Source organism: Nematostella vectensis, chromosome 11 (genome assembly GCF_932526225.1).
Source record: "Nematostella vectensis chromosome 11, jaNemVect1.1, whole genome shotgun sequence".
NCBI classification, from domain to species: domain Eukaryota; kingdom Metazoa; phylum Cnidaria; class Anthozoa; order Actiniaria; family Edwardsiidae; genus Nematostella; species Nematostella vectensis.
In genome coordinates this window covers 5,569,926-5,585,053 of record NC_064044.1, presented here as the reverse complement: position 1 = coordinate 5,585,053, position 15,128 = coordinate 5,569,926, and the positions used below count along the sequence as shown (strand labels likewise).

The 15,128-nt window shown below is 48.2% G+C and overlaps 1 protein-coding gene across 1 annotated transcript; it reads right to left on the bottom strand.

Moving 5' to 3' along the window:
- Positions 1-2,545: 2,545 nt before the first annotated feature.
- On the bottom strand, positions 2,546-6,959 carry LOC5505465. The gene is made up of 6 exons (XM_001626231.3): positions 6,653-6,959; positions 5,783-5,842; positions 4,832-5,137; positions 4,316-4,345; positions 3,882-4,022; positions 2,546-3,747 (listed from the first exon to the last, which is right to left on the bottom strand). Exons 1-6 carry the CDS (start codon positions 6,797-6,799, stop codon positions 3,613-3,615), a joined length of 819 nt encoding a protein of 272 aa, XP_001626281.2. The 5' UTR covers positions 6,800-6,959; the 3' UTR covers positions 2,546-3,612.
- Between the last annotated feature and the right edge of the window lie 8,169 nt (positions 6,960-15,128).

Below are 15,128 nucleotides of genomic sequence, written 5' to 3'. Positions count from 1 at the left end.
CTATAGTAGTATATTATTCTTCCTTGGGTATTGTTATTAATGAGATTGTAATGAGGTGTGAGGAATCGCTCTGGCCAGGACCAAGCCTAAGGCCAGGCGAAGGTGTGATGGGTGCAGGTAACACGACTTCTCGCTGGGTGGGAGGGTGGGTGGTCCGGCGGACTCAAGAGAAGTGATGAATGGTTCACATGTGCCTCTCTATTTATAGTCAATCCCCAGGGAAATTGAGTTTGCATAGTCTAGTGAGTAAAACCCTTTGTTAGGAAACAATGAAGTGCGCAACCGAGAAAGAGTGAAGGGATCGATGGAAATAGCGCAAATACTTAGAACGGTGCCTGATGATTCTTAAGAAATAGTGTATATTGCGCGTAGTTTAGCGTTGACAATTAAAATTCCGATGAAAAAATGCGCAGATAATAAGCAGACGCGCGTGATCAATCAGAATTATGAGAGAACAATGGACAGTGCAAGTGAATAGTAAGTAGACGCTTGAACAATTAGAATTATGAGGGAAGAATGGTCAGTTTGCGAAGATAATAAGACGAGAATTATGAGGGAACAATTGACAGTGCGCGTTGATAATGAGCAGACGCGCGTGAACAATCAGAATTATGAGGGAACAATGGACAGTATTCGTAGATAATGAGCAGACGCGCGTGAACAATCAGAATTATGAGGGAACAATGGACAGTGCACATAGATAATGAGCAGTCGCGCGTGAACAATCAGAATAATGAGGGAACAATGGACAGTGTTCGTAGATAATGAGCAGACGCGCGTGAACAATCAGAATTATGAGGGAACAATGGACAGTGCACATAGATAATGAGCAGACGCGCGTGAACAATCAGAATTATGAGGGAACAATGGACAGTGCACATAGATAATGAGCAGTCGCGCGTGAACAATCAGAATAATGAGGGAACAATCGACAGTGCACGTAGATAATTAGCAGTCGCGCCGGGAACAATCAGAAGTATGAGAGAACAATGGACAGTGCGCGTAGATAAAAAGTAGACGCGCTAAATAATCAGAATTATGAGGGAACAATGGACAGTACGCGTAGATAATGAGCTGACGCGCGAGAACAATCAGAATTATGAGGGAACAATGAACAGTACGCGTAGATAATGAGCAGACGCGCGTGAACAATCAGAATTATGAGGGAACAATGGACAGTGCGCGTAGATAAAAAGTAGACGCGCGAGAACAATCAGAATTATGAGGGAACAATGGACAGTACGCGTAGATAATGAGCTGACGCGCGTGAACAATCAGAATTATGAGGGAACAATGGACAGTACGCGTAGATAATGAGCAGACGCGCGTGAACAATCAGAATTATGAGGGAACAATGGACAGTACGCGTAGATAATGAGCTGAGTCGCGAGAAAAATCAGAATTATGAGGGAACAATGGACAGTACGCGTAGATAATGAGCTGACGCGCGTGAACAATCAGAATTATGAGGGAACAATGGACAGTACGCGTAGATAATGAGCTGAGTCGCGAGAAAAATCAGAATTATGAAGGAACAATGGACAGTACGCGTAGATAATGAGCTGACGCGCGTGAACAATCAGAATAATGAGGGAACAATGGACAGTGCACGTAGATAATTAGCAGTCGCGCCGGGAACAATCAGAAGTATGAGAGAACAATGGACAGTGCGCGTAGATAAAAAGTAGACGCGCTAAATAATCAGAATTATGAGGGAACAATGGACAGTACGCGTAGATAATGAGCTGACGCGCGAGAACAATCAGAATTATGAGGGAACAATGAACAGTACGCGTAGATAATGAGCAGACGCGCGTGAACAATCAGAATTATGAGGGAACAATGGACAGTGCGCGTAGATAATGAGCAGTCGCGTTGGGAACAATCAGATTTATGAGGGAACAATGGAAAGTGCGCGTAGATAATAAGCAGACGCGCTAAACAATCAGAATTATGAGGGAACAATGGACAGTGCACATAGATAATGAGCAGTCGCGTTGGGAACAATCAGATTTATGAGGGAACAATGGACAGTGCGCGTAGATTAAAAGTAGACGCGCTAAATAATCAGAATTATGAGGAAACAATGGACAGTACGCGTAGATAATAAGCTGACGCGCGTGAACAATCAGAATTATGAGGGAACAATGGACAGTGCACGTAGATAATAAGCAGTCACGCCGGGAACAATCAGAATTATGAGGGAACAATGGACAGTACCCGTAGATAATGAGCAGTCGCGTGTGAACAATCAGAATTATGAGGGAACAATGGACAGTGCACATAGATAATAAGCAGTCGCGCCGGGAACAATCAGAACTGTGAGGGAACAATGGACAGTGAGCATAGATAATGGGCTGACGCGCGTAAACAATCAGAATTATGAGGGAGCAATGGACAGTGAGCATAGAAAATGAGCTGACGCGTGAACCGAAATTTGACGGAACAATGGACAGTGCGCGTAGATAGTAAGTAGACGCGCGAGATATCAAAATTATGAGTGAACAATGGACAGCGCGCGCAGATAATAAGCAAAGACACTTTATTTCTTTGCTTTTGCTTTATTTATTGGTTACAACTGACTTTCCATGCACCAGTAGAACACATAACTGACACTAAGGCTAAGTTCAGACGCCGTATTATCCATCGGCCGTATTCAATGCAAACGCGTGCAAGTGAAGATGAAACAATCGACTCGATTCATTTGCAATGAATACGGCACATGGATAATACGACGTTTGAACTTAGCCTTACAAATTGAAATAATTTATTAAAGGGGCTGCATCCATGTATCCGGTGGGCTACGGTTTGCTCAACAATTAGCCCGAGTACCTTTTCTCGTTCACTTAGTTTTCATCAACTTTTGAAAAAATAAAAACATATGGTACTCGGAATACACAACAATCCGCAATCAGAGTATAAGTCGGGCGCTAGTTTCAATAAATCCGAGGGAACCTTTGGTTCTCTTGGTTACTTGTTTGATATATTGAAGGTCATTTAGTGTCTGGGGTCCTATCGTGGCCCACAAGAAATGCCTTGCCAGACCAGACGGCAATTGGTGATGCTGCCCCTTTAATATTCGTGTGCGTTTGTTTTTAATTCTACGGCGACGTGTGGATTTTATATCATTCAGCAACAACTGCTTCTATTGCTGCTTCTTCTGATTGATTTCTAATATAAATAAAATGCCAATATGCTAACTTTATTGTAAAAACTAGTAAATAGCTGGCAAGCCAACTTTATTATAACTATAAAAAAACTTTAGTGAAACTTATGAAAAGAACACTGCGTGACAGCATTCTGGTTTATAAAGGGCTTGTGTATGTACGAAACAGTCTCCTGGGGTGGCATACAAGAAATAGGACCGACGATAAAAATATATTTCTTATTTTTAGTTCATTTCCTTGGTGATTCATTCAACATAGCTTTTAAAAAATATCTAAAAAAGAATTAAGAAAATCAAATTGCTTATTTCCATGAGCGAGAACCTAGACTTAGAGACATTTTGCTTGACTCTTTATCCCTTATCTAGGTGCCTTTTCTTGGTACATGTGACTCTAGGTGCCTTTTCTTGTACATGTGACTCTAGGTGCCTTTTCTTGCACCATACCCTCAGGGAGTGTACGCAGGGGGCGCCTCATTGGGTATTGCCGGCCCTGTCGGGGAGGGCGTGGCATTTATGGCTACAGAAGGATGTGAAGTTGGTGGTAGTGGAACTGTTTCTTCTGGGAAGAGTTCAATATAACTCTGTCAAACATAAAAAGATATAATATTGTCATTGTCTGTTTGAATAAAGCTAGTTCTTGATAGCCTAGAGTAGAAATCACAACACAAGCATCTAAACACGGAAAAAAGACATCAAATATGACAATTTTTCATACCGGTAATTTAGGAATCCCACTTGAGATGTAGAGACATGACTCTCCTTCAACAAAAGGCTGATTGACAGTTGGCAGGGCAACTTGTGGTGGACTCAATGATCTTCTTACACCTCTGTTGTTGGTTCTTTGTGGTGCGTTTACCTAATGTGTAGTAAAAAAGACATAATTTGTTCAGTAAAAAACTATTTATGAAGCTCTATCACTCTGTATCCAACCTCAAAATATGAATCAACATAAACAGACCTGAAATTATTCCCAGGAGTATTTTTTAGACTTTAGCTGTATTTCAAGCACTTCCAGAATTATGTTTATTTCTATTTTAAATGGTTGCCTTATTTACAATGCACATATGATAAAGCATTTAGAATTGGGAGCAAAATTAATTCATCTGCACTAGGTCAAATTTACTATAAATTAGTTAGGCTTTTAGTTACCATATTTCCTGAATGGTCACTCCTTGACAGCTGTAAGTTAAATCATAGTTAGTGGGATTTTGAAAAAACTTTGCATTTTTTTGTTACATTGACAATTTATTTTTCAATCAGAAAGGGCACATATTAAAAGCATTGTGCTGTGTTAGCAGATTACATAGCAGATTAGTGATGCAATAAATTTTTTAAACTTAATAAACTAATAAATAATCACAGTTAAAGGATGGAAACAAATGATAAGTATCTGTTACAAAGTTAATCTCATTCATGACCAGTATCATCATTACTAATACTTTTTCTCATCATATGGCCCTAAATCATCAATAATGACTATCAGTTTTTTTATCATCATAATATCATTATCACAATAAATTGTCTTTGCCACCAACATTCACCATATTCATCACAAATGATTATCATTAAAATCACATCATATATATCATATATATTATAATCACATCATAGATATCAGCCTTATTATTAAACACCACCAAACATACCAGAAATACATCAACTCACCTGAGTTTTCTTGATGATTTCCTTGCAAACAGCAATAGTTACTAAATTAACAATGACATCCATTACAATTAAAGCTAGCAATGTCCCATAGATCCCCACTCCATTCTTTCCATTCTGATTTCTTTCGTCAAAATGCTCCTGTGGTCTGGAGTACTCTTTATGATAATTTGGTCCCTTGGCAATGTAGTACTCTCGATTGATAGAAGATTCGAACTTAAAATGCTGTAGGACTCCTAAGCCAATAATGATAGCACAGACAAACAGAGTGACCAAACCAACCAGAGAGCATCCGATGAAGCTGCCAAGCTGAAACAAAATAATAATGTCATACCATATAACCCTAAATTTCTTAAGCCCTACTTCTAATAAGCACCCCTCCCATGGCACAAATTATCAAATAAGTGCTCCCTTCAAATAAGCATGCTCTTCAAACCTAAATAATTTATTTTGTGTTCCAGTTTTTCTTATAAGGATAACTGGAACATAAGGCTTTAACACCTATAAGTAAGCAACTTGTTTTCATTACGATATTAAGCAAAGTAAAGTGTTACACATCTTTTGTTCTTCAATACGTTACAGTATACAATAGACCTGTGTTTGGGGTGAGGGTCGATAGAGTTGATGATGAGGTTGGTGACGGAATGTAGATGAGGGCTGAACTTTGAAATAAGTGCTATGCTTTGAATAAGCACCCAAAATGCCACCATGCCACTTGGCAATAAACAACTGTTTAAAGGTATGCATGTTGTATAATAAACTTCTGCTTAAATAGTACAGATAAACTTTGGGATTGTACTGTGTACAAAAGAAACAGATGTGGTCTGAAAAATGAACTGTGCATACAGTAGGGCCTGGTGTCCAGTAATGTATATGTCATTAACTCCATTATTAAAGTCATCATCTCAGGGATATTGAGGTATTAATGAATGTAGGGGTATGGATAACACTCACCCTGCACATGTTTGTTGGCACACTGGCTGTTAACAACCCAGCAACACCTGTTATGAGCATCTGAAACAGCATTGTGATGCTTTTAGAACATTAATGCACACTGAGCATGCATCTGGAGGAGACCAATAATTCAGTGTTTCATTCAGGGCTATAATGGGCCTTGAAATCATGAAGCGATCCAGAGGAGGCCAATAATTCAGTGTTTTATTCAGGGCTATAATGGGCCTTGAAATCATGAAGCAATCCATAGGAGACCAAAAATTCAGGGTTTTATTCAGGGATGTAATAGGTCTTGAAATAATAAGGGGGTAAAAGGGGAGGGGAGGGGGCAGAATACATAGGGAAAACCTATGTTTTCAGACCCTAACCCCCCCCCCCCCTCCCCCAACCCACCCTCCTATCTGGTAATTTTAACATGCGTCAATATGCCTGACGTTAGCCAGTCGGATCAGGCCTTTTTACACTTTGCCAAGTACCAATTACACAAAGATGCGATTGAACATCACCATGTGTTGAATAAAGAGTTGCCGATACACCGAAATAACTTTAAGTAAACTCATAAACGCAAGATAAATTCCAACAGTATTGTGAATGTCAACGTCACGATACTACGAGCAACACAATAATGAGTTAGACTACAGAATTCAGGGCCACATCCGTCGTTCTATAGAAATTAAGGTATGAAGTCCCATTGCCCCTGTATTTTGTAAAAATATTTTGAAATCAGCATAATAAAATCGCCATTACGTAAGAAACAATTTTATTGTTTCTAGATTCATTAAGAAGGAATGTAATTAACTTAATTCTGTATGACCTCTTGTTATATACCTTAAAAATACATACATGCAAAAGGTGAAGTTATACACTCACCCATGCTCCAAGCCAAACACCCATTCCAAACACGCCATAGAAATACGGAGCGACTTTGAAGGTGACTATACCAAGGACTACAGAAAATACCCCAAACACAAGATGAAAACTCGAAATAATGCCGAGTAATTTAGTCCTTTTAACCATGATCAAAGCGTCATTAACTATCCAGGCTCGAGTATAGCCATTTTGGCTTTTCTCGCGATGATTGTTTGGTTATTTTTGACGTTTGTTTTCAGCTCGAGTGTTTTTTCGGAGGCAAATAAACAGAAAGCGTATGTGTTTTGTCTGGGTGGGGGTGCTATGGTTTTTTAGGCTGCGGGTGGACTATTTCACACAGGAAGCCCGCCCATACACATCTTTATAATGCTTGTCGTTGTATAATGATGGATGAATGCGACATTAAATCAGGGGCGGCGGCCGGCTATCTAGCAAACTGTGCAACACAAAGGAACCTAAGGTACCCGCGCAAATGGGTAGGCAATGACCAGGATCCCAGACCTGTCTTAGTCGGTTACGCCACACACTGCTCGTTGAGATTTAGACTGAAAAATATCGAGGTCTTTTTCACCCATGCGTCTTTTGGATTAGTGTATTGCTATAGTAGTGTTTTAATTTCGGCACTATGCACGTGACCTTAGTATAATATATTGTCACCTTTAGCCTTTTGTTCGGCTCTGCTCTGTTGCGGACGTGATATGACATGTTCCGTGGTGTCGCGCAAGTGCATATTTTTTGTGCTCAGAAACAAGAAAAGTAAACTGAACTATGTTAAAATGTGCGCGATCTAAAAAGGTTTCGTGTGCTCTTTTTAGACAAAAAGTGAAATATTTAGGCGTCCATGTTCTTACACTTGCATCACCATCGGGGGCCGTAGGGAGGGCAATGTAACGTGAACAGGGTTTCTAGGATGTAAGTTCTTAACAAATCTGGAACAAATAGGTAAACCCTATGGGTTTCTAAGGACTCGATATTGGCTGCACGCAACACATCAGCATAACAAATCCCTGGGAATTCTTACAATGATCGTAGACGGGGGTTGATTAAAGTGGAGAATGAGGGCTGATGAGGGCTGATGAGGGCTGATGAGGGCTGATGAGGTAAGAGGGGGGACTGGGGACTTTCATAGACACTGAAACGCCCCTCCGGGCCTCCCAGCCCCATTTTTGGCTTGGGAGGCGCGCCGCGCCCCTCCGAGCCCCCCAGCCCCGTCTCATGCAGATGAGGCCCCGCGTAGATTAATAATTGCTAATTATCAATCTAGGTCGGGATCACTTCGCGTTGATAAATAATTGGCAATTACTAATCTACGTCGGGACCACTTCGCGTAGATAAATAATTAGCAATGGTTAGCAATCATTAATCCGCTGTCTATCGACAGCAGCGGGACTGGGGCCTTTCATAGAAACGGGTGGGGACCTTGCAATTAGACCCCCGTCTGTCCTGTAGTATATATACATATATGTATATAGCATGTGCATAGCATTCGAAGGATGAAGTGCGGAAAAGATAACTGCGGGTGGCTAAAGGTCGGGCATGCAGACACGTGCGGCCAGAGGTGCATGGACACCTACTGCAAGGTGCACCTCCAAAGGCTCCGTAAGGGTAGCTCCTTCCCCGTGCCGCGGCATAGGGACGCAGTCGGAGACGCGGTTGTGTCGCCCCTGCGGAGCGAATCGTGTAGGGCAGAGGATGCGCGGCACCGAGAGGCGCGCTCGGGAATGGTTCGCACTCGTCCTGTCTGACATCGCAGCCCGCGATACGGGCAATTAGAGACTGGGTGGCACAAGGCATACCCAAACACTCGTCCCGCCGGCTGTGATACGGGCAATTAGAGACTGGGTGGCACAGGGCGTACCCAAACACTCGTCCCGCCGGCTGTGATGCGGGCAATTAGAGACTGAGTGGCACAAGGCATACCCAAACACTCGTCCTGTCTGACGTCGCAGTCCGCGATACGGGCAATTAGAGACTGGGTGGCACAAGGCATACCCAAACATGGACGCCTACATAGAGGAGGCTCTCAATAGCATGCCTGACAAAGAGGCGCCTGCCGTACTAGCAGGGCTGGTCCAGAACATCCTGGACGAGGACATCCCCGACGATGTCAAACACAAGCTGCTTAAGCCGCTCGTACCGGCGAAAGCGTGGACAGAGGAAGTCTGGCGCGAGTTCGACCCTTTGCTGCCGGGACGGCGGCAAAAGGGCCCAAAGAGCTTAGACCCCGAGAAGAACTATTCTCTCTTCGTCGACGGCGCCCATCTTCGGTTCTTAAGCGTGGATGCCACTCTTCGGGGCCGAGACATAAGCGCCTGTGTTTACCAGGAGATACGAGATCTTGGTGGAGCAGGTGTCATTGCTCTAAAGCCGGTTATGCGGGGGCCTGATATTAATGACGATGGCTCGGTGTGGTGGGTCTCGCACGAGCGAGAGTCTCTGCGGGCAAACGCAGTGTTGCCACCGGTGCTTGAGATGGTAGACCCCGACCGGCGTTACAGACTCTTTACGGTCGTTGGTAAGGCCCCCGCAGAGCCATTGGCGCCAATCACAGAGGAGGAAAGGCGCTCGGAGCACAAGATCGGTGGGTCATTAGTCAAAAGAGGGGACCAAATCGCAGTCGGCGCCTTGGAAGGCATCGATGCGGGTATTTGGGAGAAAGGACGAGAGTACCTCGTCTACGTGAGATACGAGCTTCGCCCTTTACCTGAGCAAAATGGTGAGCCTGAGCCAATGTTTGAGCGAGAGGGGGGTGACACCTTCGCTAGCTGTGTTGTGAGTTATGTTGCCGACTTCTTGAGGAATCGCAGCACCTCGCGCACCCTTTGGTCTAACCAAGACACGAGGCAAGATCCTCGAGCTATATGACAAGAAGCTGGCCACTACGGGATGCACCAAAAAAGACCTCTTTGATATGGAAAAGAAGCTCTAGGTAAGGCTAGTAGCCGTGGACGCCCTGGGTAACGTTCTGTGGGACTCGGGGAAGTACAAGACTAAGGCGAGGGTCACTATCCCTTGCCACAATAACCACGCCTGGGCGGAGCTCCCGACCGAACCACCCGCGATCACGAGCGTCCACGGCCTAGACTTCAAGGCTGAGGGGGAGCTTCGTTCGTTATGTCAGAAGAAGGCAGCGCTTCGCGCTACCAGTGCCGCCACAAAAACGCACGAGGCAAAAAGTGCGAGAGGTGCTCATTCGCTTCATAAACAGGGTGATTCCCAGAAGCACAGGGATCTGGCTGTGCGGGCGTGTTATAGTCACTCACCAAGGCAAACTGTATCGATCGGGACAGGACGGAGCGGCTATCGACAGGGCGTTTACAGACGAGACAGGATATGATCCTCAATGGCTACCTGATGATCACCCAGCCTACCAAGAGTACACCGAAGCTACGCACTCGATGGGCGGTGCAATAGGGTATCGCTTCAAGAAGTGGACCCAAAGAGAGAACATCAGGCCAACGCCCCTTAAGTACAGGGACGTCTGGCGAGCGGCGCAGGTTGAGTCCAAAGTGTGGAATAGCAAGGAAAACTTAGGGGCGCAGCCTCATGCGCACATCGACATGCGTGCGGTGTACCTAGGATGCGAGGACAGTCTCTCCGGTGGCGCCTCGGACGCCATTGATTTGGTACGGAAATACGGCTTCCCTACGAACGTGTATCGTATCGCGGATGTTGTGGGACGGCCATTGAGCGAGGTTCTTCAACTAACCGGGGCCATTCAGCTGACCGAGTGGGAGTTCTCTGAGGCCTGCCACCCCTACACTTCCGGGAGGGTAGGGCAGCACTTGGAACAAAACGAGGGCTGGATCACCACGCAAGAGCTCAAGGACCTGTTAGACTCAGGTGACCTCGTCATGGCCACGGCGAGGAAGGTGTTGTATAGCGTCGGAAAAAAAAAACTCCATCAAGTTCCCCCACTCCATCGCGTGCCTCCCCGGCTCGCGATGGAGTGCCTCCCCGTACTCGCAGTACCCGAGGTCTCGCTGTCCGTTTCGTAGGCAAGTGCGCTCGCCATGGCGACGAGTCCTCGATCGTAGTCCGCGACCATGAAGAAGCCGCGTATCTGACAAACCTCCTTGCGGGCACCGACCACTTACTTAACTTCGACCATGCCGACAGGGCTCATTTGATCCAATACAAAGACGGTATCCGACGCTGACAATGGTACCATATCAGGGCCTTCGTCTTGGCGTACACAAACATAGCGTTGCGACGCATGTTGAGGCGGATCCCTGCCTACCGCGAAGACGTCCTCCGAGTGTGCACAGATGCCATATACGCAAAGGCAGTGCCCAGTGGTGTAAAGCTCGTGGAGCGAAATCCGAGGTATGGAGAGTGGCGCCACAAGAAGCCTGGGTACGAGTGGCGACCCGAAGCGGCTTGGAGTCCGAAGAAGTCGGGGAGCTTGGCCAAGGAGCCAAGCACTGCGCCGAGTCTGCCGTGCGATCTAGTGGCCGCAACCTCTGCAAAGATGTATCTAGCCGGCCAAGGAGGATCGAGAAGACCGAGTGGGCGGTGAGCATGTTCCGCGGACGCAACGTTGTGGTGCTCACCCCCGAGAACGACCTCGCCCACGGCCATCGCAACAACCCGCGCCTCGCGGTGAAGGCTCAAACCTACCACTACTACCTCTGCATACCAGCGGAGAAGCCGATAGAGGAGTGGGTACCCTCTCGACCGCGTCGCAGAAGTAATCATCATTAACGAGTGCTGTAAGGTACAGACTAAAGTGCTACGCGCCATCCTAGGGTATCTCGCCACGCGGCCGTGTCAGGCAGTGTGTTGTGGCGACTATGGTCAGGTCCCGCCCTGGGGAGATAAAGAGGGGCCTCACGATATGCTCAAGGAGTGGGCACAAGGGAACATCCGCTGGTTCGAGTCCGACTACCGCTGCCTGTGTGAAGACTGCGGAAATCCGAACAGTACATGCGACTGCGGCTCTGCCGCGCCCTCCTCCAGGCTCCACGACAAAAAGGGCCGGATTTGGTGTCAGGCAGATTCCCAACAGCTCGAGGTGTTTCGAGAGGAGTGCGATGGGGTGGCGTTCGACGCGGCGATCGAGCAGGCCCACCCAAGCGATATGTGGGTGTGCTCGACCAACAAGATGGGGGCTCTTGTTCAGCAGCGATTGGTAGAGCACCACAGGAAAAACTACCCCCGATTGTCAGCAACCATCCGCTTTGACCCCGATCCTAGCGTCGCGCATTGTTATCGCAAGCAAGGGCGGCCGGTGCCCGTGCCAGGCAAAAGGGGAGAGAAGGTCGACGCGTACAAAGGCACGGTAGTCGAGGTTCCTCTTGACGCGGTCCTTAACGGGCTTCCCCCCGAGTGGAAATACGCGGGCTGGGGAACCGTCCACCGGGTGCAGAGCAAGACTATCCAGACTCCAAGACGTCTGTTTATCATAGACCACAGCTTAGAGGGCTGGATCACGAATGCTGTATACACCGGCGTCTCCCGCGTGCGTCACGCCGACCAGATAGTCCGCGTGTTCCCCCCTGATAACACCCCCGGTGCCTTGGTTCCCACAGGACTGCAGGCTATGCCCAGTAAAGAGCTCATTATAGCGCGAATCAAGCGATACGCTTTAGACGACAGGCAAAATGGTCGCAAAAAGTACACGGGATCGCACCACGTTCTGACGGTAGACCGCGTGGCGCTACGCAACTGCGAACGCGTGAAGCCGTGCTTAGAGTACGCCGTGTAATACAACACTGGCTGTCCGGGCTCCACAACCCTCTTTAGTATTTGGGATGCCTTGCTTGTCCACCACGGGTCCGTCGCTCGCCGTCGGCCCTTGTCCTGGTGGTCTTCCTCGTTTACGGCGATGTACACCTCCGTTCCGACCTCTAAGGGGACCTCTGAAGGGAGACTTTTTGGCTTTGAGAGGCACGCGCCTCAGCTTTATGGCGTCTTTAGGCGCAAAGCCAGTCATGCGAGTCTTCGTTGCGTTTATGTCCTAGATGACGATTGGTAAAGCGGTAACCCACTCGCGGTTTGTTTCGCCGGATTCAAGCTCCTTCGGGTACTGCGCACGAAATAGGCGCTGTGCCAGCCAGCGGTGGAAAGACTCGGCGAAAGCTTGGCTCCTGTGGTGCCCTGGCTCAGCCCGTCGGGCCTCCACCCCGTGGTCTGTTAGGGCTTTGTGGTAGCCCCCTTGAGCTCCGTGCCGTCATCAACCATGAGGACTTTAGACCATGTGTGACATCTCTGCATAGATGTCAGCGAGTTCGCGGGAGACGGCGGCCGCGCTCTTAGTCCTCAGTGGGCGGGCGGCTTTATATCGTGAAGCAACGTCAACGACAGTCAGGGCATACTTGTACCCGCGGTCGGTTGGCAAGAATAGCAGGTCCGACTGGTGGATACGGTTTGGTATCTTCTCCGAGAAGTGGGCGTAGGTAGTCGGAGGAGGGAGTGTCTGTGTGTAGCCCCCGACGGGCTGCGAGCTTACCCACTTGCGCACTCGATCTATGGAGGCTGAGCCCTTGGGAAGTTTGGCATGCAGAGCGGTCACTCCCTGGAAGCCACCTCTGGCGCAGTATATAGGACGAAGGAACGCATCGAGTTCTTCGTCGGACATGCGCTTCGCCGCCATTACGTGTCGGCAATGTACTGCAACAGGTGTATCAGTCTCCAACAGGCGGTTGCCGTCTGCTCGGGTAGTGCCGAGGCGGTCTTTCTGAGGTCGGTAGGCCCTCGGAGAACGACATTGGCGAACCTTTTAACGCACTCCCTGTCTGCGCGCCACAACTCGAGGCTTCGGTTAGCAATGTCACCAAAGCTACATAACCCACCCATCGACGGCACCTTCGGTGTCACTCGCTTAGCAGCGGCTGCTACCTCGTGCATAGCACTCCACAACTGGTCTGCAATCATCTTATACGTATACGTATACGCATACGTATACGCGCAGTATGGAAGCCGCCTAGATGCAGCGCCGGAACGGCAGCTACATCACAGCAAGCGGCTAGCTGTGTGGCTCGAGGCCATCGAGTAGTATGTGTGCTTCGCACACTTCACGTGCTGTGTGTACGTGTACATACATGAACACGAGTCTCATACATGGCCTACACATGTAGTAGTGTGCCACAGTACACTACTACATGGGCAGGATCTTCTGGTACTTAAGGTAACCCTTCAAAGCGACAGCACCTGCAACGACCGCAGTCATTTTTGCGTAGTTCATGGCGTTCGCGGAGGGGTCTTTGGTGAAGTCTTCGCGCAAGACCTTGCGCCAAACCCAGCCGATACCGGCGACGAGGCCGGTTATGACTGCGGCGTCGGTGATGGTCTTTGTATTCTTGCTTTGCTGCGTCGTCGACATATATATGCGTACACGCGTTTGATGCACGGACGTGCGGATATGGGTGGGGCCCTTGTGTTTAAATGTCTGCTTACTCCATTGCTAACAGTCGAGATTTGCACTGTGCGGGAGCGCGTATCGCTGTCGCCGGAACGGCAAGTGGTCGATCCTTGATCTGCTGTGCGGCCGAAAGCGGGGGCCTTGCGGGCGGGTCACGTCATCGGTACCTTCGGTAGCTCGCTGATTAACAGCTGTTGTACGAGTGAACGCGGCAGCTAGCTCCCGCCTACGTGTGTAGAGGCCGATCAATGACACTAGAAGACCAGCGACCCCGTCAACCAAGCTAGCCGACCAAGCAGAGTTGCTTTCCGGGACTGGTGTGTGTGCCGAAGGCGTGCCAGCGCTTCGCGCGGCATCTTCGGCGCGCTTACGCAAGCCCTCGCGTCCCTGCGACTCGCTAGCGACTGGCGACACAACGTTTTGCACGACACGAAGTGTCTCTTTCTTCGCTCTGTTAAGTCGGTTCCACTTTGCCAAGCGCCTTCCAGCTTCGACTCGTCCAGGGTGTTTAGGTCGGGTCGCGGGTGGTTCAAGGCTCGTGATTCTCTCCACTAGGGCCGAAGGCGTACGTGCAGTTTCATGAGCAGTTTTTTGATGATGAGCAGTTTCATGAGCAGTTTTTTGATTCATCAGCAGCTTGTTTGTCAGTTTCCGCTAACCCGTAGGGTAGCTGGGCACTAGTACTTCCTTGAGGTCCCTCCATTTGTGGTGCAACTACTTGGTTGCTGAAGAAGTGGCAAGCTTTCAAATGAACGTCTACTCTGGGATGGCAGACTCGCCAGTGTGCGTACCCTTCGGGGGGTAAACCACTGGTGGGTACGCGACTGCTACCTCGTGTTGGCACCGCGTGTCAGCGCTTGCCGTTCCCGCGGTGTTCACATGGCGTGCTACGTCTAACGCCCCGACGGCTAAAGCCATCAAACGACCGCAGCGTAGAGACAGGCTTCCGCACAATGTGCGGAGCTCGTTGTTGATGATGTAGTCGGACACTAGGTCATTGTGGAGATCGACCACACTGTCTATCGGCAGCGCCATGCCTACTAGCTTGGTCGTAAGCTTCAGAAAGCTGTCTGCCAGGGCGTCTGTAGTCCGGCTGGCTAGAGCGGTCTCGTA

Coding starts and splice junctions, on each gene's coding strand:
- LOC5505465 (XM_001626231.3), bottom strand. CDS start 6,799: ATGGTTAAAAGGACTAAATTACTCGGCATTATTTCGAGTTTTCATCTT. Junction 5,843..6,652: donor GTGTTTGGCTTGGAGCATGG/GTGAGTGTATAA, acceptor ATGCTGTTTCAG/ATGCTCATAACAGGTGTTGC. Junction 3,748..3,881: donor GTGGGATTCCTAAATTACCG/GTATGAAAAATT, acceptor TATGTTTGACAG/AGTTATATTGAACTCTTCCC.